The sequence below is a fragment of the Pogona vitticeps genome, chromosome 6, assembly GCF_051106095.1.
Source record: "Pogona vitticeps strain Pit_001003342236 chromosome 6, PviZW2.1, whole genome shotgun sequence".
NCBI classification, from domain to species: domain Eukaryota; kingdom Metazoa; phylum Chordata; class Lepidosauria; order Squamata; family Agamidae; genus Pogona; species Pogona vitticeps.
In genome coordinates this window covers 107,037,619-107,059,776 of record NC_135788.1, presented here as the reverse complement: position 1 = coordinate 107,059,776, position 22,158 = coordinate 107,037,619, and the positions used below count along the sequence as shown (strand labels likewise).

General features: G+C 44.2%; 1 protein-coding gene across 4 annotated transcripts; it reads left to right on the top strand.

Moving 5' to 3' along the window:
• Positions 1 to 155: 155 nt before the first annotated feature.
• PRMT1 (protein arginine methyltransferase 1) lies at positions 156 to 22,086 on the top strand. 4 transcript variants are annotated; one of them, XM_020792755.3, is made up of 12 exons: positions 195 to 436; positions 4,011 to 4,068; positions 5,482 to 5,525; positions 12,579 to 12,680; positions 12,818 to 12,973; positions 13,645 to 13,708; positions 15,190 to 15,332; positions 17,239 to 17,326; positions 18,150 to 18,265; positions 19,453 to 19,603; positions 20,078 to 20,199; positions 21,202 to 22,086. In XM_020792755.3, the coding sequence occupies exons 1-12, from the start codon at positions 407 to 409 to the stop codon at positions 21,283 to 21,285; spliced, it is 1,158 nt and encodes a 385-aa protein (XP_020648414.1). In that variant the 5' UTR covers positions 195 to 406; the 3' UTR covers positions 21,286 to 22,086. The 4 variants fall into 4 exon arrangements, with proteins under 4 accessions (XP_020648415.1, XP_020648416.1, XP_020648414.1 ...); XM_073004554.2 differs by having other exon boundaries at positions 365 to 436; positions 4,011 to 4,064; XM_020792756.3 differs by lacking the exon at positions 5,482 to 5,525 and having other exon boundaries at positions 156 to 436; positions 4,011 to 4,064.
• The last annotated feature ends 72 nt before the right edge of the window (positions 22,087 to 22,158 follow it).

Here is a 22,158-nt window from a genome sequence, read left to right as displayed (position 1 = left end):
ATACAGCTACACCAATGAATATTCATATACAAATGAGGGATCCGTTTCACTGCTCTTGATTGGCAAACTTCACTAACGAACCAATAACATTTCAGATCCCTGCAGAAAAGGCACGCCTTCAACACTGACTGACAGCTTTTCATAGTTCCCTGCCCAGAGTCATCGATGCGGGCGGGCGCCCAGCTCTCCTTCCTGAGCCCGCCTAATAGAGATTCTCCTCACCTGCCCATCAGGCGCCCCGTCAGCCAATGAACATTCCGGAGGCGGGGGGGTTTGCCCGCTTTTTTTTCTTGACCCTTGAGTGACAGCAATGCTGCCCAATGGGGTCGTCTAATACCCGCCCTCTGCTCAACGAGGCTGGGGGAGTCGGGCCAGGGTTTCTCTCTTTCTGTGTCTCATTCGCAAGATGGCGGAGGCTGCAAACTGCATCATGGAGGTGAGGGAATGCGGGAGGGGGTGGAAAAGAGGAGAAGGGAGGGCTTGAAGCTGTCCAGGGCCCCCTTGGTGCCCAAGAGTCCTTTACAGTCCCCTCATTAAACCCTGGGGGAGGGAATGACTCTCCTGAGACCCCTAAGACCTCTTTCCAATTGAGGACCCCCTCATTTCTTGAAAAGGCCGTTGCTATTTGATTCCCCCCCGCACCAGATGATTGGACCCCGTAGCTTCTCATCCTTCCTAGTCAATCCCCCCTTGGTGGTTTTTTATTTCCCCCTCCATTGAGTTTTCTTCTGCCCCACAGAAAGGTATCGCCGTCCTCATTCCCCCCCATAGGTCTCATTTTCTTTATCCAGCCCCCCCTCGCCTTTTCAGCCTTTCTCTTGCCCCCCCATTACTCCTATAAGAGGCGCTTCAAAGGGAACGAAATCCACCCCTGAGGGTGAGATTTAAGTATGCTTTGCCGGGGGTGGGTTCCTTTCGCGGTAATTAATATTAAATCAGGCTCCGCCTTTGGATCGCTCCTTGCCTTGTAGCTCCGGGTGGGCTTTTTTTTTTTTAAAACCTCGTCGCAATTCAGGCGTGCGCCTTTATGCCCTTCTTTCTGTAAAGTTCGGCGCCCCCCTCGCCCCAATAGACGTGATTTCTCCTGGCCGCCGCATGGCTCGCCTTCCCCCCCCCCACCCAGGACCCCGCCTCCTTTGGCCCCCTGGAGCCCCGCCCCCGCCGGCCTTGGAAGAAGCACGCCGGCCCCAGAGAGAGGCAGTTCCTGGGCCCCGGGAGGGATCGCCTTCCCCACGATCTCCTAGCTAGCCCCGCTTGGATGCCCGCCCCGCGGATGTTACTGAGCCTCTCGAGTGCTGCTTCCCACGTCTGCCACCCCCGCAACCAACCACCCACATTATGCGGCCTCCGGGACGCGTTCCTCCTTCCCTCCCCCCCATAAAAACCGCCGCCTCCGCTTTTGAGCTCTTTGTCCGTCGGGAACCCTCCTCTCTTTCTTATTAGACTATTGCTTTTCTCTGCCCTCTTTGGCTTCCTTATGGGTTATTTAATGATGCTTATAACGTAAGTCATCATGCGTGGCTGAAGCTCCTGAGCTCATAGAAATACAGCTTGTGTTAAATCTCCCCCAAAATGACCTCACTCACTCAACTCCTCTTTTGGAGACCAGGCCATGAATAGTTTTATCTGTCTTAAAAAAGGCTCTGTCTGGATCACCTCTGAAATCCTCAACCCTGACGAGGGGGGGGGAGAAGGGGGATGGCGGCAGGATTTTCGGTTGGCCTACCATTATAGCTTGTCTGATAAATAGCATTTGGTATGACCTCTGCAGAGATAGTTACAGTTTACTTTGGTAGGTTCCTTATGTCCTGGTGATAAGAGGTCTTTAAGATTTTGTTGTAGGGGGTTTGACTGTTCTTAGGAGGATTCCCCCCCTTGTGATGTGGGTAAACTGCGCTTTTGCAAAGATACAGTTGAGTTACGTGGAAGTTGATTTTGGGGGCGGGGAGGGGGGGAGACAATGTGTCCTTTGGCTTGTCTAAGAGGACAGATGAAGAGGAATAGCTGGTGGCCGGGGGAGAACACAAAGTGGATTGTTGGGGTTTTCTGAAGGTTGGAAGAATAGCCAGCAAATCTTTTCAAAACTTGAGTGCTTCTGTGGTCAGTTTGGTGGGATTTGTGGGAGGAAAAAAAGGGGGGGGGGAAATCTGGGCATGTTTGCTTGTCCAAAGTTTTTGAGAATAGGCTTGTAAGATTTGGATGGGAAGGGGGGGTTGAGTTGAAGTAGATTTGAAGAGGAAGTTGCATGAGGCTGGGTGGAGGAAAGGATGTGTGACTGAGCAAAGAGAAGTTTCTTATTACCGGAAATTGGTACCTCTCCCGCCTATTTCACCATGCGGTGTTAATTTAAACAAAGAAACATATTGTACTGAGTCAAGCCCTTGGTAACCTGGACACTGCCTGGCCTTGGAATGGGAGCAGGGCCTACTTTCTAGAGGGAGAGTGTGCTTTTGGTTATCCTCTAATCCTTAACATTTTAGCAGATATTAGGTTACCCTTAAGGGCTAGGACTTGTAGAGTTCCCCCAGCCAGCATGCCTACTGGCTGTAAGGATAACTTTTCCAAATTTTACATTTTAAAAATTCTAATGGATAATTTCAGTTCAGTTCCAAATCTGATATTCTTAAATGCTGTCCCTTAACTACGTCCAGAAGCAGTTATACAGTATTCCCTAAGCATCTGATGTCTGGTTCTTGTCTCTTAGGAAGTGGAGGCAGGTGTAGCAGTAGCCAAAGAGGCCATCATTTGCCGGAGGGTAACTTGCACTGGATTGCTTTGATAGATCATTTAGTTATCTCCTCTTTTATCTGATCTGGAAAAAGTAGGGGGTTGCTGGCAGCTTATGTTAATAGGTCCTGTATATTTAGAGGCTAAGAATATAACAGTAAAATTAAAAGACTTTTGAAACTGATGGACATATTTAAAATAACTGTGGTAAATAGTGAATAGCAAAAGTACAAAGAGCTAGAGCAAAGGTCCTATAGATGTTGCTGAATTACAGGTCCTGTCATTTTTCACCGTTAGCCATTCTGTCTGGGTCTGATAGAAATCCCAGCATTATCTCCAGGGCCAAAGGTTCCCCATGCCTGATTTGGTCAAGAAAGTATTTCATACGGAAATATAGAATGGCAGTACCCTGTCACGTTCTTGGAATTTTTCCTGCATGTCTTAAACTGTGTATTTAAGACATCCTTGGTCATTCTCTTTGATAATGACTACCCTTGCTCATTCTCTTTTTCCTACTGTTTCTTTAAACCAGGAATGGGGGAAATGTGACTCTCCAGATGTTTTTAGACTACAGCTCTCAATTCCTAACCAGCAAAGCCAACAGTGATGAACGCTGGGGGTTGTAGTCCATTTGGATGGCCACAACTGCCAGCCTTGCTTTTAAATTGTCACTATTAGCATGCGACGAGTCTTTGCTTACAGTCCATCATGGAAAGATAGTTCAGGACATCTTGATCTTACACCAAACTTCACTAAAAAGAGTAGGGGATTTGGGAAAGCTTGTTAGCACCACTTTGTTATATTAGTATGTAGCAGAATCCTTTATAATCTAGGATAGCTAGTATTTTTGGCTCCCTTTTTTCTATTTTTGTTATGGGATTGAGATAATCCTATAAAAGTCCTTTTCTGATTGGAGGCATCCTTGTTCCGGGTGCTGTAGTTGCTGTATCAGTGATGTCCTTGGAGCAGAAAGGCATGTATTATTGTCATGTAGTGGGGGTGAGGTGCTCTGTTGTCTCTAACCATTGGGTGGGGAACTGCTCTGCTTCTTGCATCTGCCTATGTTGCCATGGCAATCCTTAGACCTGGTACCAAGCTCTGGAAGGAGATGTATGATAAAGATAACAGGTGCTGCCTTTGACACCTTTACCTGAACTCAGTCCTGTCCCTGTACCCTCAGCGACCCTTTTTGCACTGCCCCATTAACAAGACCCAGTCTCCGGCTCAGTTCCCGTTGAGCTCTGAATTGACTTTGATTTCCCTTGTTGCTCTCTCTCTCCTAGAATTTTGTAACCACGCTGGCTAATGGGATGAGCCTGCAGACTCCGCTAGAAGATGTAAATATCCTTTGAGTTCATGAGGGCTAGACTAGTGCTCAGCCCTGGGTGTGGGTGAGGCACACTAGCCCCATCCGAATCTCTTTTCTTTCCTACCTTGCCAGCTTGGCATTACACCAACCTGTAGCCCCCTTTCTCCCTTGCATTTGTCATGTGCTTTAAAAACAGATGCCTCTATAGTTGCTCCCTAGCTTTTATAGACAGCTTGCTTAGAGATATTGCCCTTTTTCAAAGCCATTAGGAGCAACCTGCTGCTATTCCCCATGAATATAGCCATATTCTGTTCACTTTTTCTGCCCTTATCCTCCACTCAACTGTCACAAAATTGTTTAACATTCCTACTCTTTCTGGCTTGTTTCTGCATACTTTTGAACTACATATTCCACTAATTCTTATTAGTGATTTTAATTTATCATATAATGCCTATTCAGGCCTGATGACTCAACAGCACAACACTAGGGGATGGGAAAGAGGGGATCCTTTACCACAATTGTGGAGTACATTTTCTTATTCACACTAATTGATAGCATGGAGTCAATTCACAATAGTTTGTTCAATCTGACAGTAGAATCTTGTGCTCATGCGATTTGTGGAATTTACCTGGAACCACTGATCAAGATAATTTATATGTGGGTATAAAATGGGTACAGAGTAATGGGGTACTTTGGTATAAATCCTCAGCTTTTGTTTGAAGATACATAGAGATGGGAAGGCAACAATAACAACAAGTTACCCATGGAAAGTTCACATGGGGGAGACTTCCCTTATTTTCTTTTTCTTTTTGGAAAGGGGAGGGGGTTCTTTTCCCTCCTGGACCTTCACATTCCCAGATAGGAAATTCATGTTTTTAGTTACTGTAGTTGCACAAGTTAAAAACAGTGGCAGTTCTAACTCCAAGCTTTAAACAATGTTTGCGGAAATAACAGAGAATAGAGAGGCCCACTTTTGGCCTTTAAGTGCTGGCCAGAAGAACCCAATTGCTGTGTTGAGTCCAGTTGCTTATCTTTGTGCTTCTCATGTTCTGCAAGCCTGTCGGTCCTGCAGCATCTTACAGTACATGCCTCTTTTTCTGACACACTTACCCACCACCTCCACCACTACAAGCTGTGCAGTTGGAATCCAAAGTGGAAAGTGAATGCATCTGTACTATACTGAATTTTGTGGTTGAATGTCAACAAAACTTTATAGTACTAGTCTAATTTTTTTCTCCATTTCTATCAATTTTTTAAAAAATGTATCTCAGAGTTGTGGTTGGAAATGTTTCAGTTGCAGGGAGGGAAATGGGGCTTGGATCTATGGGGCAGGAATGGGTAAGGAACTGTGTGGTTCTGTGGAATGGGCTAAAAAGTTGCTTACTTTTTTAATTAGACTTAAATTGGGATTTCCTGTCTCATTGTTTCCTTAACTTCTGTTTCAGCTCCCCACTCCTGGGGGCAGTCAGGGGGTAGAGCAATTCAGGAGGTAGGCCTTTGCTACAGCCTGCTGATCTTCCCCTAGGGGTGGGAGTTTAAGGATTGCCCCCAGAGTGCTGGATGCGTAAAAAAAGACATGAGCCCCTTGCCATTGTGGAGCTAAGAAGACTGAAGTAACAAACTTTTAGGACTTTCTGGCAGTGGGATTATTCCCCTGCCCATTAAACAGGGTTAGTGTGTTATGAATTGAACACAAGTCCATATAGGGCAGGAAGAAAAATCTAGTGCATCGTCTTCTGGGCATAAAGAGTTGACCTTAAAAGCCTCCATTGCCTTCGTCCCCTAAAAATAACAACTTGTGGCACCTTTTAAGAAAATCAGTTTTGTTGTAGTGTAAGCATTTGTGAAACTTTGGGGCTTTACCCCAGACAATCTTATGCCATTGTATAATCCATATAGTGACATATTACTAAATCTGATTTATGCCCCCAAGTGGTAAATAAATTTAAAACAAAACATTCTGATTGAAGAAAAGAGCAAACCACTCTAAAAAAGTCTGGAGAGAGGAATAAGACCTTGAAAGCCATTAAGAGCTTTAAACAAAACTTTCTATGGCCTTCCCAAGCTAGGTGAAGTTCTGATTGATTTAGGATTTAGCCTTAAGGCAGGCTTCCCCAACTTGGTCTCTGTAGGATGTGTTTGACCCTAGCTGTCAGTGGCCGTGAAGGTTGTAGAGGATAGTAATGGTAATGTTGCATACCTAGAGGGTGATATGTTGGGGAAGGGTGCACTGAGGCATTCATGTTCAGTTAGGTGGGATGAGACGTGGAAGTGAGTAGCAGCAGATCCTAAAACAGGTTTGTACCAGTAATACAATGACCACCAAAGTTTTTTTTTAAAGAAGATGGAATGCAGAACAGACTGAGAAGAAAGTCTGATCATAGGTGAGCCTGTGGGCAGTCACAGACAGGTGGATAAGTAGATTTAAAAATCAGATGTTGCCCCCCAAAAAATCTTGCCAGATATTGATCTGTTTAAATCAGCGACGGACAATTGATGGGAGTTGAAATCCAGGAACATCTGAAAGTTTTTTTAATGATTTATATGTTTTTTCCCCTTGTCCCACGTTTCAAGCTGATGCTATCCAAAATGGCTTGCAGCAAATCATTTTGGGTCATTGCAGTCATCCAAGCATACAAAATGGGAAACAAATTACAGTGGTGCCTCCGAGCGCACCGTTTAACGATGAATCCGCATAATGATGTGGATTTTGCGATCGCTAATGCGATCGCATACCGATGCTTCCAATGGACAAAAATCGCTTTGCGACGATTGGTAAGCGTTTCGCTTACCGATTTTCGCATAGCGATTTTTTAAAGCAGCTGATCCGCGGTTCTAAAATGGCCACCGGCCGCCCAAAATGGCCACGCGCAGCGTTTTCGCACCCTGCCCTCGCTTACCGAGGGCGCGAAAATGGCAGCGCTATGGAGAAACTTCGCTGAACGGTGAGTTTGGGCCCCATTGGAACGCATTAAACGAAGTTTAATGTGTTTCAGTGGGTTTTTACTTTCCGTATAGCGATGTTTCCCCATAGCGACGGTTAATCCGGAATGGATTAACCTCGCTATGCAGGGCACCACTGTATCTAGAACTGCTCTTTCTGGCAGTGGGATTATTGCCCCCCCCCCAATGGGGTTAGTGTGTGTCTCTGATGGTTGGTGCCAGGCTGATCTTTCCCTAGGGAGGAGAATATTTGTTGTTTAGGTTACAGGTCCTAGAATCCTATAGCCTACAAAGCTGCTGGCCATGGAATTCTGGGAGTTGTAGTCTAAAAAGATCAGTTCTTGGTGAACTGGGAACAAAAGCTCTCACTGACAGATCAGGCCAGTGTGTGCTTGCCTTCCACAGCCCCAGAGTAACTACTTGCTGAGGTCCATTGTTTTTTTGAGGGTGGGTGGAATAGGGAAGAGAAGCACTTTAAACTGATTATTTTCTAGTTGAGGTATATGGCCATTGTAGCATTTCCCTTGCTACATTCACCACCGCGGAAATAAGGGATACGATTTCCTAGCTGCTGTTCATTTTTATATAAATATATAAATATGTGTGTGTGTATTAAAACTGGGTGCCCAGTTGGAAAAGGTTGAAAATGATGACTATAAACTGTCATGAAAAGTGTGTGTTGCTTCATACAACCATGATTAGTGACTGTAAAAATTAGCAGGTTTTTTGGTTCCAATTTCCATGGCATCACAGTGAAGTCCATTTTTTTACCAGTCTCTCTTCACTCATATAGATTGGGTATCCCAGCTTCTAGACTCCTCAGAAGTGCCTCCCCCCACCCCAGTTTCTGAGGAATCTTTGAGTGTATGATGACCAGACCTACAAGCCTTTAAAAGTTCTTGTGTGTAGCCAGCCATTAGAATTTTTGCAAGATGAGTCGTCCTAGCCTCTCTCCATTTTTAATGCCAATTTTGTCTTATATATGGTAGCATCTAAGTTCTAAATATCATCGCAATGAAGCACTGAGAACATTTTACCCCCACAGCAGACTATGCTTCTGCCTAACCCTTTGTTTTGTTTAGGCAGATTGTTCTCTAGATGGGAATGAATGATGCTTCCCTATGGAGACACACTGAGTTTTATAAGGAAGCCAAAAGTATTCCCCATGCTTCCTGTAGCTGTAGCTTTATGCTGCTTTTTTGTGAACCTGGAAGAATAAACTGTGAGCCTTTGTGGCTCAAGAGAACATGTAGCATCTTGCCATCCTGGATCATGTTTTTGTCAGCCACGAGGCACTATAAAGCTACAGTTCTCCATCTTTTGTCCTCAGTGAGCGTAGCTAACGCTCTGGGATTCAGGGAGTTGAAGAACAGAACATTGGATGGTCAAAGATTGAGAATGACAGCTGTGAAGCACCCCTTGTGTTTAAAAATTAGTCTGATAGCCAGTGACAGTCATAAATTACCTATAGGAGAATGAGGTGATGAGAGATGGGCAGGGCTGTTGTTCTCCTTCTGTGTGTTTATCACAGAAATCCCTCTTGCTCTCCCCCAACTATGCCTGCCAGGCTAGTTTTATTTGTCGTTGTTGTCATTTTGCAAGCTAGTAATTTATGAGTTGATTTATAGGGCTGTTTTAAAGCAGGCAGAAAGTTGTGAATTGCTCTCTCCAGGCCAGCAGGGACTTGTGGGCCAGAACAGTTGCTTCCAGGCACAAAGAAGAGAGAAAATAGAGCCACCTAAACGGACATATATTCTAATTTCTGTTTTGAATTTCATTTCTGACAACTCACCTTATAAAAGATACAAGCTTAGAGGTAATGTCTACACTCTAGAGCAATGACGGCAAACCTTTCTGGGCCCAAGTGCCCAAACTGGGGATGGGTGGAAAAAACCTGGCAGCGGTGGAAGTGGAAGTGGCAGAACTGGAAGTCGCAGCGGAAGGGGGAATCCTGGGCACGGAGGTGCCTCAAGACCCTACCCCAGATCTGCTGCCAGCTCCACCTGCTCTGGATCCTGGCCCACCACCTGTCAGAGCAGCTGCAGCCGCCTTCTCAGGTTTGGCTGGCGAGGGAGGTTAGTGATCCGGTGACTTACGGCTTGGGTGCCCGCAGAAAGGGCTCTGTGTGCCAGCTGTGACATGCGTGCCATAGGTTCACCATCGCTGGTCTAGAGCATCAGAAATATTCAGCCAAGAAGGAAAGACCCCTAGCCTGAAATCTTGGAGAGCCACTGCCAGCCAGAGTAGACAGTAATTGCACTAAGTGGATAAATAGTATGAAGCAGTGTCCTCGGTTCCACATCTCTGCACACACGGCCGGTGTAGTGAAGTGACTAGACATTGACTTGTTAACCAGAAATCAAAATGTTGTGATATGATAGGTGGTTTTGGTGGCTTGCCTATCTTTCTCTGCCTCATTTTCATCTGCAGTATGGGGATCATATCCATTTACTATGCAGGACACTTGTAAGAATTACTGATAAAAGTGTACCCCAAAATGTTTCAATACTCTTTAAGTGTTCCATCAGTTATTCTGTTACTTCAGCTGAGAACCTAAAATTGTTCTACAGTGGGGTCTTGACTTAAGAACGGCTCGAGTTAAGAACATTTTGACTTAAGAATCGCTCTCATAGGAAAATATTGACTTGACTTAAGTACTTAGATTTGAGTTAAGAACTGAAAAAAAACCACGTGGGAGGCAGGGAAAGTGCAAAATTTGAACTTTCAGTTAACTGTTGGCTAGTGAAAAGGGTGCCTGTCTGCTTCCTCACTCCTCCCAGCGTTTAGAGAGTGAATTGGGAGACAGTCTTCGGACTGCCTGGTACTGTACTGCCTGGACTGTATTTTCCCTGCCTTCCCTGAACCTTTCTTGACCTAAGAAAAAAAGAAACAAAATATCCCCCTCTAGTGGTCGAACGCAGAATAGCAGCTTCCCATTAGTTTCTATGGACGGAAAAGAGCAGATACGGATCAAATGGTTTTCAATGCATTCCTATGGGAAATGCAGATTTGACTTGAGAACTTTTTGACTTGAGAACCGCCTTCCAATACGGATTAAGTTCTCAAGTCAAGACCCCACTGTACACTTAGGAATGAGACGGGTACAGACATCTACTTTTTAAAAAGGAAGAAAGAGCTAGAATAAAATGACAATGTCTGGGAAATATTTTCCCCCCTTTTTAGCACATATTATGCTCAATCTAGTATTCTGGGGAAAACCCAGAAGGGTGTTCTGACAGTTAATAAGTTAATAGCCAGAATGCTGTTGCATATGTTTTCAGACTGAGTGTGATATGTGGATAATACAACTCAAAATATGCCATCCCTGCTCACATGATTCCCTCACCCCACCCCCAAAACACGCATTCTTGAAAAGTGTAGTTTGTGTGAAGATGTCCCACTTACTGATACAGTGGGGTCTTGACTTGAGAACTTAATCCGTATTGGAAGGCGGTTCTCAAGTCGAAAAGTCTGTAAGTCAAGTCTCCATTGACCTACAGTGCATTGAAAACCGATTAATCCCGTCAGGCCGTTTTTGTTCCATTTTGTTTTTTTTTCTGGTCTGTAAGTCAAATCTCAGTCTGCAAGTCAAACCTAAATTTTGCGGCCAGAGAAGTCTGTAACTCAAAAAGTCTGTAAGTCAAGCTGTCTGTAAGTCAAGGGTCCACTGTACATGGTTGAACCAAGTGCTGTTGCATTCTGTAGTCACTTCTCTTGCCTTTCTTTATTTTGATAGGTGGTCTTGGTGGCTTGCCCGTCTTTCTTGACCTTAGGAAAATCCTAATGAAACAGTGCAGGTTTCTTTCCAAGATAGTGAGTTAAAAACAAAAACCATCAAGAGTGTATCATGATATAAAGTGAATGTATTGAAAGTTCACCATCTCTAGAACAGTCTGAATGAGAACAGCCCTTTGTCCAAGAGTAGATTTGGGTAATTTCTCACGTCTGGCTATTATTTGACTTGCTACAGAACTATTGTGTGATTTTTGAGATTTTTAGAGGAGAAAGATGTTTAGACAACTAGATGTCAACAACGCTAGTCTCCCTAGGGATTTATATTTGGTCGGCAGATAAAGATTGGCAGCAGCATCAGGAATGGTAAATGTAGGATGTGGGAGGCTGCTGAGGGTGGCAGACAGGAGATACCAGTTGTTAATCACATTCTGTTGAGTACAGGGGGAAGGAGAACAAGGCAGTTATTATTCAACAAATAGAGGCTCACTTTGGCTACTAAAATCCACATGTAGGTTAGCTAGATATAGATATAAAAATATATATTTCACGGAATATGCACATTTTCTAGAATTCTTCATCAGCATTTGCATTTCCTTTTGAAATGGGTCACTACTAATATTGGAGTCCCAGTGTGGTGTAGAGCAGTGGTTCTTAACCTTGGTTTATTCAGGTGTTTTTGGACTGCAACTCCCAGAAGCCTTCACCGCCAGCTGTGCTGGCTGGGGTTCCTGGGAGTTGCAGTTCAAAAACACCTGAGTAACCAAGGTTAAGAACCACTGGTGTAGCGGGTAGAGTGATGAATTAGGACGCTGGGTTTGAATCTTCACTTGGCCATGGAAACTCAGTAGGGGTATGGAACTGGTAAAAAGAGTCCTTAAATATCACTGTTAAGGTCACTATAAGTGAATTCTGACTTCACAGCACAAAATACACACATATTAATATTGGGTTAAATATTGCAGAATTAGCCTAACCTAACATTTCACCAAATTTCTTATGATGGAACAATATCTAAACAAAGACAAATAAAAAACCTTGATCCCTTATTCAAGGAGCACATTACCTTAATTTTATTGGAAGGATCAATAATATCAATAACATTGGGAGGAGCGATAAGATTTCACGGTGGGGGACTTACAGTGCAGCTGTAGAAGACGTGTTGCATATAGAAGCTTCAGCATTCAGTCTCTTAACATCTCTGGTTAAACATTTTGGGCAAAAGCTTCTGTTATGTCTACTTGCACAGCAGTTGGGAGTTTGAATGTGCAGAAGGAGGTATTCACTTTAAACAGAGCAGTTTGCAGGTCATGTAATTGCAAGCTGGTAATCACAGAGTGCTACCTGCAGGATGTTATGCTCCCTGATTTCAAAGAGGATTCTGGCCCGACAACCTAACGGCTGAAATCCTTTTGCATTTGGTGTAGCATAAAATTATTCTGCTTGTAGAAGTTCAGTTACTCCCAGGCAGGCTGATTGCACAACTAGCTGTGCAACTGTACCTACAGATCTGTTTGTTGAATATGATTTCCAGCTTGATGCAGATTTGGCAGTGGCTTGTATAACTTCCAGGTTACGCAAATGCAGGTACACAATAAGATTTTGACCAATGTTTCAGCATACGGCTGTCGATCACATTTCCATAACCCTTGGCCATTAGGGTAACTGTGGATAATGGGAGTTGGGGTCCAGCACATCCAAAGGATGCTGGTTTAGGGAAAGGTGGGTTTATCTAACTATAATAATTTGATTAAACACAGCAGTTCTTGTCACTGACCACAGAATGCAGGGAACTTCAAAGTTTTATTGTAAGGCCATAGGGTGGTCCAGATTTTCTCCATCTTAACAATATCTTGTCTTTCACCAGGTCTCATGCACCCAGCCAGAAAGCAGCGTCAAGCCAACGGCGGAGGAGATGACCTCCAAGGATTACTATTTTGATTCTTATGCCCACTTCGGGATCCATGAGGTGACAAAAATTGGCTGGGTCATGGGTCATAAAGCACCTCTTCAGCAGTGATCTGTTCTTGCCTGCTAAATGGGGTGTAAATGGATTTTGAGAAGGTTCATTGAGTATCTCTCCCTCTTGTCCTCTTTCCACCATAGGAAATGCTGAAAGACGAGGTGCGCACGCTGACCTACAGAAATTCCATGTTTCATAATCGACATCTCTTCAAAGACAAAGTGGTCTTGGACGTTGGCAGCGGAACTGGAATCCTCTGCATGTTTGCAGCCAAGGCTGGTGCCAAGCGTGTCATTGGGGTGAGCAAGAGAACCTCTTTTGCGAGAGGCCATCATGTAATGCAGTGGTTCCAAAGCTGGAGTCCCCAGATACTGTTTGATTTCCGATTCCCAGGAGCCGTATCCAGCATGACCTAAGGTGAAAGATTGAGGGATTGTATGCCAGCAATATCAGGGGACTCACTTATGTTGACAACTACTGGTGTAATGGATTCTAGGAATGCCATTGGGTGCTAGGCTAAGTATGCAGAATGTTTGGCATTCTGTATTTGAAATAATCCAGTTTTTCCTTCCTACAGAATTTGAGGCTGTAGGTCAAGTTAGATAGGCCTCATGATAGAACTGGATCTGGAAGAGAAAATCTTTAAGTACCCTGAAGCCTTTGGAAAAAATTCAAATGTGGCAGACCTGACCCTAGCCTTTCTGTTTTTAAATTCTCCAGCAGAAGTCTCAATTTTCTTTCTACATATCCATGAAGATTAAAAATTTCCACATATGTTTATGTATATGCACACATATGTCCCTTGATTTTTTTTAGTAGACTGTGTGCTTGATACTTTTTTGGGTCATTGTTGCTACCTTAATCCCATGCCAATCTTTCTGGATAGTAAAGGGTTTGTTACGTGAATGTCTCTACTGAAATATGTTTGGTGCCAGGACAGTGCATGAACCCTCTTTATTTCTCTCAATAGATTGAATGTTCCAGTATTTCTGATTATGCTGTGAAAATTGTCAAAGCGAACAAACTTGATCATGGTGAGTCATTGCTTTGTTAAGATATTTTTATCTTTGAAGTTGTACATTACTTTATCTGTATACTGAAACAGGAGCCAGTGTCCTAAAAGGGATACTGTCTGCACAGGTGAAATGTAGCTGTCATTCTCTGCTAATACCTCTTGGATTCTTTCTGGGTTTTCTATCAGGGTATTTTTAGTACAAGGTGTGTTCTTACTGTATGCAAGCATTCCCCATTCCTTTATGGCTCAAATCAGCATCAGGACCCTGGTGACTTATTTTTCTCTAGGTACTCCCCTGAAGCTCTAGCTTGGTCATTTCCCCTTTGATTGTGCACTCTTTCAGATTAAGTGTGAAAGTTTCTAGAGGAAGTTATACCTTTAAAAAACCTTCAGGAGGCTTGAAACACAGCCCTTCTCCACCCCCTCTGTGAAAGCTCTGACATATACTTACAGTGGTGCCTCGCATTACGTCGTTAATTTGTTCCAGCGAAATTGCTGTAGAACGAAAACGTCGTAATGTGAAAATAAAAAACCCATTGAAACGCATTGAAATCCCTTCAATGCGTTCCAGTGGGCTGGAAACTCACAGTCCAGCGAAGATCCTTCATAGGGTGGCCATTTTCGGTGCCTGTGCAGTGAGGAATGTGTCCCAGAAAACAGTGGGGAGCCATTTTATTTACCCGGTGGCCATTTTGAAACCGCCAATCAGCTGGAGGAATATCATTGTTTTGCAAAGAATCGGTTCCCAAAACAGGGAACTGATCATCTCAAAGCGAAAAAAAAGCATTCAGACCATCGTTTTGCGATTGCAAAAAGATCATCATAATGCGGGTTCGTTGTAATGCGGGGCAATCGTAAAGCGAGGCACGTAGGTCTTTTCTCATTGTATCACTGTGCAAACGTCTCTCTTTTAATTTTGAACCTTAGACCCCTCATTTCTCTTCAGAATTCTACTGTCGAAAGCCTTACCCCTTCAGTACACTGATGAGTGATTCCTTTCACTTTACACACACTGTTTGCTTCCAGTTTTGTGCCCTTTTGTTCGAAATATTCCTGGCCTTGCACCCCTTTACCTCTCATATTTTTTGAATCTCTTCTGCCTCAAACACTGACCATCTAAAAATCTACTCCCCACCATTTCTCCCTTGTTGATCTATGGGCCTTGAACTGTCTCCCAAGATATCATTATGTTGTTGTTGGTTTTCTTTCTCACATCCACACTCAGTACTTCATAAAATACATAGCTGACTTTAACACACTCATTTCCTGTATATTCGAATGCCTGTGTTGAACCCCAGAGCGTAGTTGTGGTGGTGGTCTGTAAAGCACAGTACATATTTGTGGTACTGTTGTTAATTCTTGCATTAGTTAGAATACTTTGCCATAGATGAAAATCTTGTGGGTGGTTGTGTATTTCCTTATTTTTGAATTGCTTTTAAAATGAAGTTGTGTTTGTTAAGCTGGTTCTTTTCCATGAGATTGTTGTTTTCGTCCTTGAAGTGGTGTCTATCATCAAGGGCAAAGTGGAGGAAGTGGAACTGCCTGTGGAGAAGGTTGACATAATAATCAGTGAGTGGATGGGATACTGCCTCTTCTATGAGTCCATGCTGAATACTGTAATCTACGCAAGGGACAAGTGGCTGGTAAGTTCCCTCCTTACTGGTGCTGTTTTACCAGCCACTCTCAGGTTTAGACTGTACCCATACCTTTTCATAGTCTTACATACTGATAGCAATACTATTATGTCTCTCCTTTTAGCCTGTGGATGATATGTGGTCACAGAACAGAATTATTTTTCTCCCGGCCTAAAAAAATCTCAAGACCACAGTTGGATCAATTGGACAAAACCAGATCTTGTTATTCCAGTTTATCAACTGCTTTGCAAAATGGGTCCCGAGCTCTAGAATTCCCTTTCAAAAGTTGTCTGCTGTTAACCAGTTCAGATAGTTTTAGTAACAGTGATTGTCTCTCACCTGGCCCCCAAGTGTGTGGGGAAAGAGGGAAGAGGCAGAGAGACAGAGAAGATATTTGCCCCCCCCCCCGTCTCACCCTCCTCTTCCTGTTCTGTCCCAGGCTTTTCATAGATCTTGTGTGAAAGGGAGTGCATATGTCCATGAAAAGCCCTGTCCTGTATGTAATTTCTCAAGTACTTTTGCTCTTTAAAGAGCTGCCTCTTGCAGTGTTCTACATACATAGTTCTCCATGGAGAATGGGTTTTATCATGGACTGATAATTGCAGTTTTTACAAATGGTGGATTAGATCCAGTTTGTAATTATCAGGAAGAAGGCCTGCTCTTGACTCCTAAAAAGGCAGAGATACAGAACCTTACTCATGATAGACCAGTACATTCCCACAAGATACAGTGGTGCCTCACATAGCGAAGATAATCTGTGCAGCAAAAATAGTTGCAAAGCGATTTTGTCGCTATGTGATATTAAAAAGCCCATAGGAATGCATTGAAACCCCTTCAATGTGTTCCTATGGGCTTCAGACTCACCTTTAAGCGAAAATCCTCCATACGGCAGCCATTTTCGCTGCCCGGTAAGTGAGGAATCCGTCCCAGAAAACAGTGGGCGGCCATTTTTCTTAACCCGGCGGCCATTTTGGAACCACCGATCAGCTGTTAAAAATCATCGCTTTGCGATGATGGGTAAGCCATTTCCCCCCATTTAAAACATCGCAAAGCGATCGCAAAAAGTTAATCGTTATGCAATTTCAGCATTAAATGGGGCACCCGTTAAGCGAGGCACCACTGTATTTAAAGTCACTTCCTGTTAGGGTGCTCTGAGCTACAGAAGTAGTTTGCAATGAACTCTGAAGCAGAGAAGACCATTCAGTGGCAGCTCAGCTTGCCTCTGCGCAAATGATAAGGGGATTCTTTAGGAACTGTCAGGATCCGGCTTCACACAGTGAGAATTAGGTATTGTACATTGTACTCTAATATCTGTTGGTGGGAATGGAGATTGAAACTAGTCATCAGGCTCCAGTGTGCGTGCCTCTATTTATAGGCTAGGTAAAGGTTCCCCTTGACATTTAGTCCAGTCGTGTCTGACTTTAGGGGGCGGTGCTTATCCCTGTTTCCAAGCCATAGAGCCAGCGTTTGTCCGTAGACAGTTTCCGTGATCACGTGACCAGCGCAACTAGGCACGGAACGCCATTACCTTCCCACCATGGTGGTACCTATTTATCTACTTGCATTTGCATGCTTTCGAACCGCTAGGTTGGCAGGAGCTGGGACAAGCGATGGGAGCTCACTCCGTCACGTGGATTCGATCTTACTACGGCTGGTCTTCGGACCTTGCAGCAGAGAGGCTTCTGCAGTTTAACCTGCAGTGCCACCATATCCCTTTTAGTTATAGGCTAATTACTGTTGTATTGGCTCTTCTATAATTCAGATTATGGTTATGCTTGAATGGTAGTATTCCTTAGCCCCTTGTTATTCAGCACATGGAATTAGAATATCTCAGAAGGGATAATCTGGGGTATTAATGGGTGTTCCGGTATGTAAGATGGTGTTAACAACTTCCTTCCAACTCTTTTTCTTTCAGACTCCTGATGGACTCATATTCCCAGACCGTGCTACACTGTACATCACAGCGATTGAAGATCGGCAGTACAAAGATTACAAGATCCACTGTAAGTAGGAGCAATGTGTTATTTGGCCCAAAAGCCTCTGAAAGGAGAGAGGATGGGATAGTGATGTGGATAAGAGCATTAAAGGGTCAGTTGATGACACTTTGGGCCTCCAGTTGGTCAGCTTTATTTGAAGTAAGCATGTTGTCTTTTAATATCCCACCTCTGTGGCCATTAAATGGTGTGCTGGTAGAACCTGAGATTATTTTGAAGCTTTTTGGAAGGTGCTTTCCTAAAAGCTTTTAGTCTTCGCTAGAAAGTGGCTTTCCTGTGATTACACTTTACAGCACCTTGAGCTGCAACACACATGCAGAAGGGGAGGGGGTAGTGGAATGTATTCTGGGCAAAATCACGCATCACCTGAGGTGTACCCTGAGACCTGCTGGATCTTCCTCAGCACTCTCAATAATTCCAGTTTGTACGTTTGGGAAATGGCACACCCATTAATTGGCCTGATCTGGCCTGCTGGGGTTCCCAGTCAGCACATGGACCAGGAAGGCAGGGAGGGTGTCCAGCTTAGGGGCGGGGAAGTGGCCTTCAGTTCACAACGGTTTGCCCATCCCTTCTTGGGTTGAATTCCAAACATGTCCCAGAGGCGGCCAATGATGGACAAACTGGAGGATGCCTTTTATAAACAAATGATGGTGCAAAAGGGCTCCCTGAAGCCAGAACGCTTTGAAAACTGCTATTCTGGTCTAATCCTTTTGCAGGAACCGAGTTTGGTCTGTTCTCTTTGTCCTGCACATCTTTAGTGGCTGAGAACAGATGATGGGTTGCTTTCTTGGCAAGGCTTTCCAGGATCTGAACGTGTCCCCTTCTTTTTCAGGGTGGGAGAACGTGTATGGCTTTGACATGTCATGTATTAAAGACGTGGCCATCAAAGAACCTTTGGTGGATGTCGTGGACCCAAAGCAGTTGGTCACCAATGCTTGCCTTATCAAAGTACGTATGACTGGCTGGGACAGCTTTCCCTGTGAACTTCTCAATCACTACTGTGGCTGCTAAGCACTATCTTTGGATTATCGTTGGTTCCTGTGTAGTGACCATTCTGGCTTGACCATTTTAGGAACTGTAGGCCAAGAAAGGAGTTTTTCCAAACTTTACACTCTATAGTGTGAAATTGAGTTTGTCTATTGTAGAGTCTCAGTTTCCAGTCAGTGTCCCTTTTTTTGTTCTCTGGATGGTGTAACATGCACGAGAAGGCCCAGAGACCCTAGATCTGTGGACCCTGGAGACTGGGGAAATTGTTGCCTTCAGTCCCTCACTGACTGGCTGCAACATCTATCATTAGAGTAGTTGAAGGCATGCCAGGTGGGGAAGGGAGCTTTTAGCTTTCATGACCTTAGTTTGACCTGCATCTAGATAGTTGAGCAGTGTGAAATGTGGTGCCAGACTGTAAGGATTATAATCTGCATTTAGATTAAGTGGTAAAGCAAGAGGAGCTGGGATTTTCCCTAATCTTATTGAAGGTTTAGTTCTGATGAAGTTGCCGGCCAGATTTTGTCTGTGCCTGAACTGAGTTGGCTTTCTTGCTTGAGCTGCTTGCTCAGCAGAGGTATTTTTGGCAGTGCACCTGCAGTTGCTCCCTTTGTGATGCGTAGCTGTGTGGGTGGTGTCCGTTCTTTGAGAAGATAGAGCAAATCAGCCACTGATAGCTTCTCCAGTCAAGAGAACCGCTTTGGCACATTGTCAGTAGATGGATGGAAACAGGAGAAGTAGGGAACAACAGTGAAAGGTTGCAGTGCTCTGGCTTGCAAGTGTTTTGGGAGGCCCATGTGGGAGGTTTTCTGCCTTTCTTTAGAACTCATGTGGGAGAGGATCTATCAAATCTGGTGTAACCACCTCTATGTCATGACTGGTCAAACAATGTTGACATCTACACACATATAGTCTTTCAATAGCTTTTTTTTTTAAATGTGGTTGCTTTGGGTTGGGTGTCATTTTAAATGCTGTGTGTTGTTGTTTAACACAGTATTTGTCCCAGCATGAGAGAGTTTCCCTTATGCTTAGATGTGGCCTGTTTTGCCTCTAATGTGATTGGTGAAGGGCCATAGGAGGTGTGTGTGTGTGTGTCTGAATCTCATTTCTTGTTCTTCTTCCCTCTTTTTCTCCTGGATCATGGCTGGTAGGAGGTGGACATTTACACAGTGAAGGTGGAGGACCTCACTTTCACGTCGCCCTTCTGTCTTCAGGTGAAGCGCAATGACTACATTCACGCCTTGGTCGCCTATTTCAACATAGAGTTCACTCGTTGCCATAAGCGCACCGGATTCTCCACCAGTAAGGAGCATGGTTTTGATTTGGGAAACGAGCAGGCGAAGGCTGATGGTTTAATGAGTTCTGTGTGGGTGCTTTGGCTTTAGAGTAAGGATTTGGTAGTGGGGAGGACTGGACCTTGTGATTCTGAAATCATCTACCATAAGAACCTAACTAGTAATAGGTTAGAATTAGCCAGAACCTTTGGGAAGAATGTGATGTTGCCGGCAAACAGTGGCTTGGTTGTAAGCAGGAACTAGTTTGTTTGGTAACTATGAGACTGGGCTTCCTTCCAGCCTACAAAATTGTAGGCTTTCAAAACTTTGAAGCATGAAGGCAGGGAAGAAATAACCACTCTTTGTGAGTCTGGCAACAGTGTGAAGGAACTTGGAAAAAGCTAAGCTGTGTAAACAGAGGGAAACTTGGTAGTGGGTATATGTGCCTTCACCTCTTAAGTTTGTGCTTTCCCATTGACTTCACCTCCCTGTTGCTTCACAGGCCCCGAATCGCCCTACACTCACTGGAAGCAGACAGTCTTTTACATGGAGGACTACTTAACAGTGAAGACAGGAGAAGAGATATTTGGCACCATTGGTATGAAGCCCAACGCAAAGAACAACGTGAGTCAGGAATCGAAATCTTATTCTTATGCCTGCCCCGTACTAGAAACGCTTCCTCTCATAGCAGACTCAAGCAATGAGTGCTAGCAGAAGCCGGGCAACCAAGAAACAAGAGCAAAGTGTCAGAACACTTGAGAGTGGAGGAGTCACGAGGTTGACTGAATTACCTGGGGCCCAGAAGCAGACCTTTGTGGTACCTTATATTGAATATCAGTGGGAAGTTGTAAGCTGGGTGTTAATAGCAGGGGAGACGTGGAACAGCTTACGCAAGGAGGGCATGGCTGGTAACCCGAATAGGAGCACTCTTCTTTAAGAATCTGTTGCAGGTCCCCATTTGTTCACTTTTGAATGTCAGAAGCCAGCCCCAGCTTTTTGCACACATTTTGATGAGAGTCACTTTGGCCTGATCATGTGGAAACAGCATCAAGGCCACGGAGTTGATGCTTTTCTTAGTATTCAGATTTTCAGAACAGGAGTAGATTTCCTGGTCCCTTTTGGGAGTGGGGGTAGTTCCTAGTGTATTTGTCAGTACTGAAGTGGTAAGCGGTGCTTCGGACTGGAGAGAAGGCCACTGTGAGAAAAGGCAGAAAGTCAAGTCCTTAGATGTCCTCAGTCCCCCTTATCATTCCACTCCCTACATCCCTGACTTTTGGCATAACCAATCATCCAGTAACAGCAACAGATGGATTTAAGAGAACAGGTTTGACAAACAGAGGGGTGGGGGCAGAAAAGTGGTGCATAAGATTATTAGATCTTCTAAAGTTTAGGTGTGAACCTTCACATATTTACTAGCAGCCTGTTTGTGTGAATTGGAGATGTATTGGCTACAAAAACAAATATTGAGATGCTCAAAAGGGAATTGAATTGCTCTTGCTGCACAATTAAGAAGAGGACTGTTCTGCCCCTTTTGGGATGGAGGAGAAAGTGGGACTTGTTGGAGGGAAGAGCATCTTGAGGAAACTGTATTTTCTAATAACTTTCCTTTTCTCTTTTCGCTTGCAGCGAGATCTGGACTTCACCATTGATCTGGACTTCAAGGGCCAGTTGTGTGAGCTGTCCTGTTCAACGGATTACCGGATGCGTTAGCCCCTCTGCCTCCCGCCAGTGTTTCTCTTCCTCCTCCAGCCGACCTTGCACCCAGAGCTAACCCTCCTTGTCTTATTCTGTTGGCGTATCACTAATTCATTTCATTGTGTAGTTTCCTGTTGCTACAACTCTGGGCCAGCAAGGAGAGGGTCAGTATTAGAGGCTAGGGGGAAAATAGCCAAGATGCCCCCCCTCAACTCCATTGCCCCTCATTTTCGAAATCCTCCCCTTCTCCCCCAGCCAGGAACTGAGGCTGTTAGCACAATTTAAGACGCGCACGTGGTATGTCCATCCGTCCGTTTGTCCTGAGGGCCAACAGCAGACTTCCATCATGAATTTTTATTTTTGTTAGTTGAAATCATTGTTGACCTCTATCGCACTGTGTTGCCTAGAATTTGCTCTCTCCCACCCCAATTTCCAGAATAATTCTGCTCTTCGGCATCTCCTCCCCTCTAATCAAATGCTGCTCGGTTTTTTCCAATCTAAACCTCTCTATCCAGCGTCCAGTCGGGGGGGGGGGGGCGTTCCAACAAAATTTTTTTAAAAAAAACCAAGAGGGCATACAGAGATGTTTGAGGGCGGAAAAGGCATCTCCATTTTGTGAGTGTTTTTTTCACTGACAGTTTTGTACTTCTCCCTCTTACATTTGGTTTCGATCTACAGTATAGGGTGGGTGGGAGTGGTGTTTTTTTTTTTAATCCTGTGCCCTTGGAAAGCTGACAATTTGTGTGACTTTCATAACTTATGGTTTTTATATGGTTACATTCATGAGGAAATAAAAAATAAAGAGGTTGAAACCAATTGTTCACCCCTTCTTGGGGAAAAAAAGCTAACCATCTAACCAAATAGCCCTTTGATTTATATTCAAAGATA

Coding starts and splice junctions, on each gene's coding strand:
- PRMT1 (XM_020792755.3), top strand. CDS start 407: ATGGCGGAGGCTGCAAACTGCATCATGGAG. Junction 5,526..12,578: donor GGGGTAGAGCAATTCAGGAG/GTAGGCCTTTGC, acceptor GTCTTTCACCAG/GTCTCATGCACCCAGCCAGA. Junction 20,200..21,201: donor AGCCCAACGCAAAGAACAAC/GTGAGTCAGGAA, acceptor TTTCGCTTGCAG/CGAGATCTGGACTTCACCAT.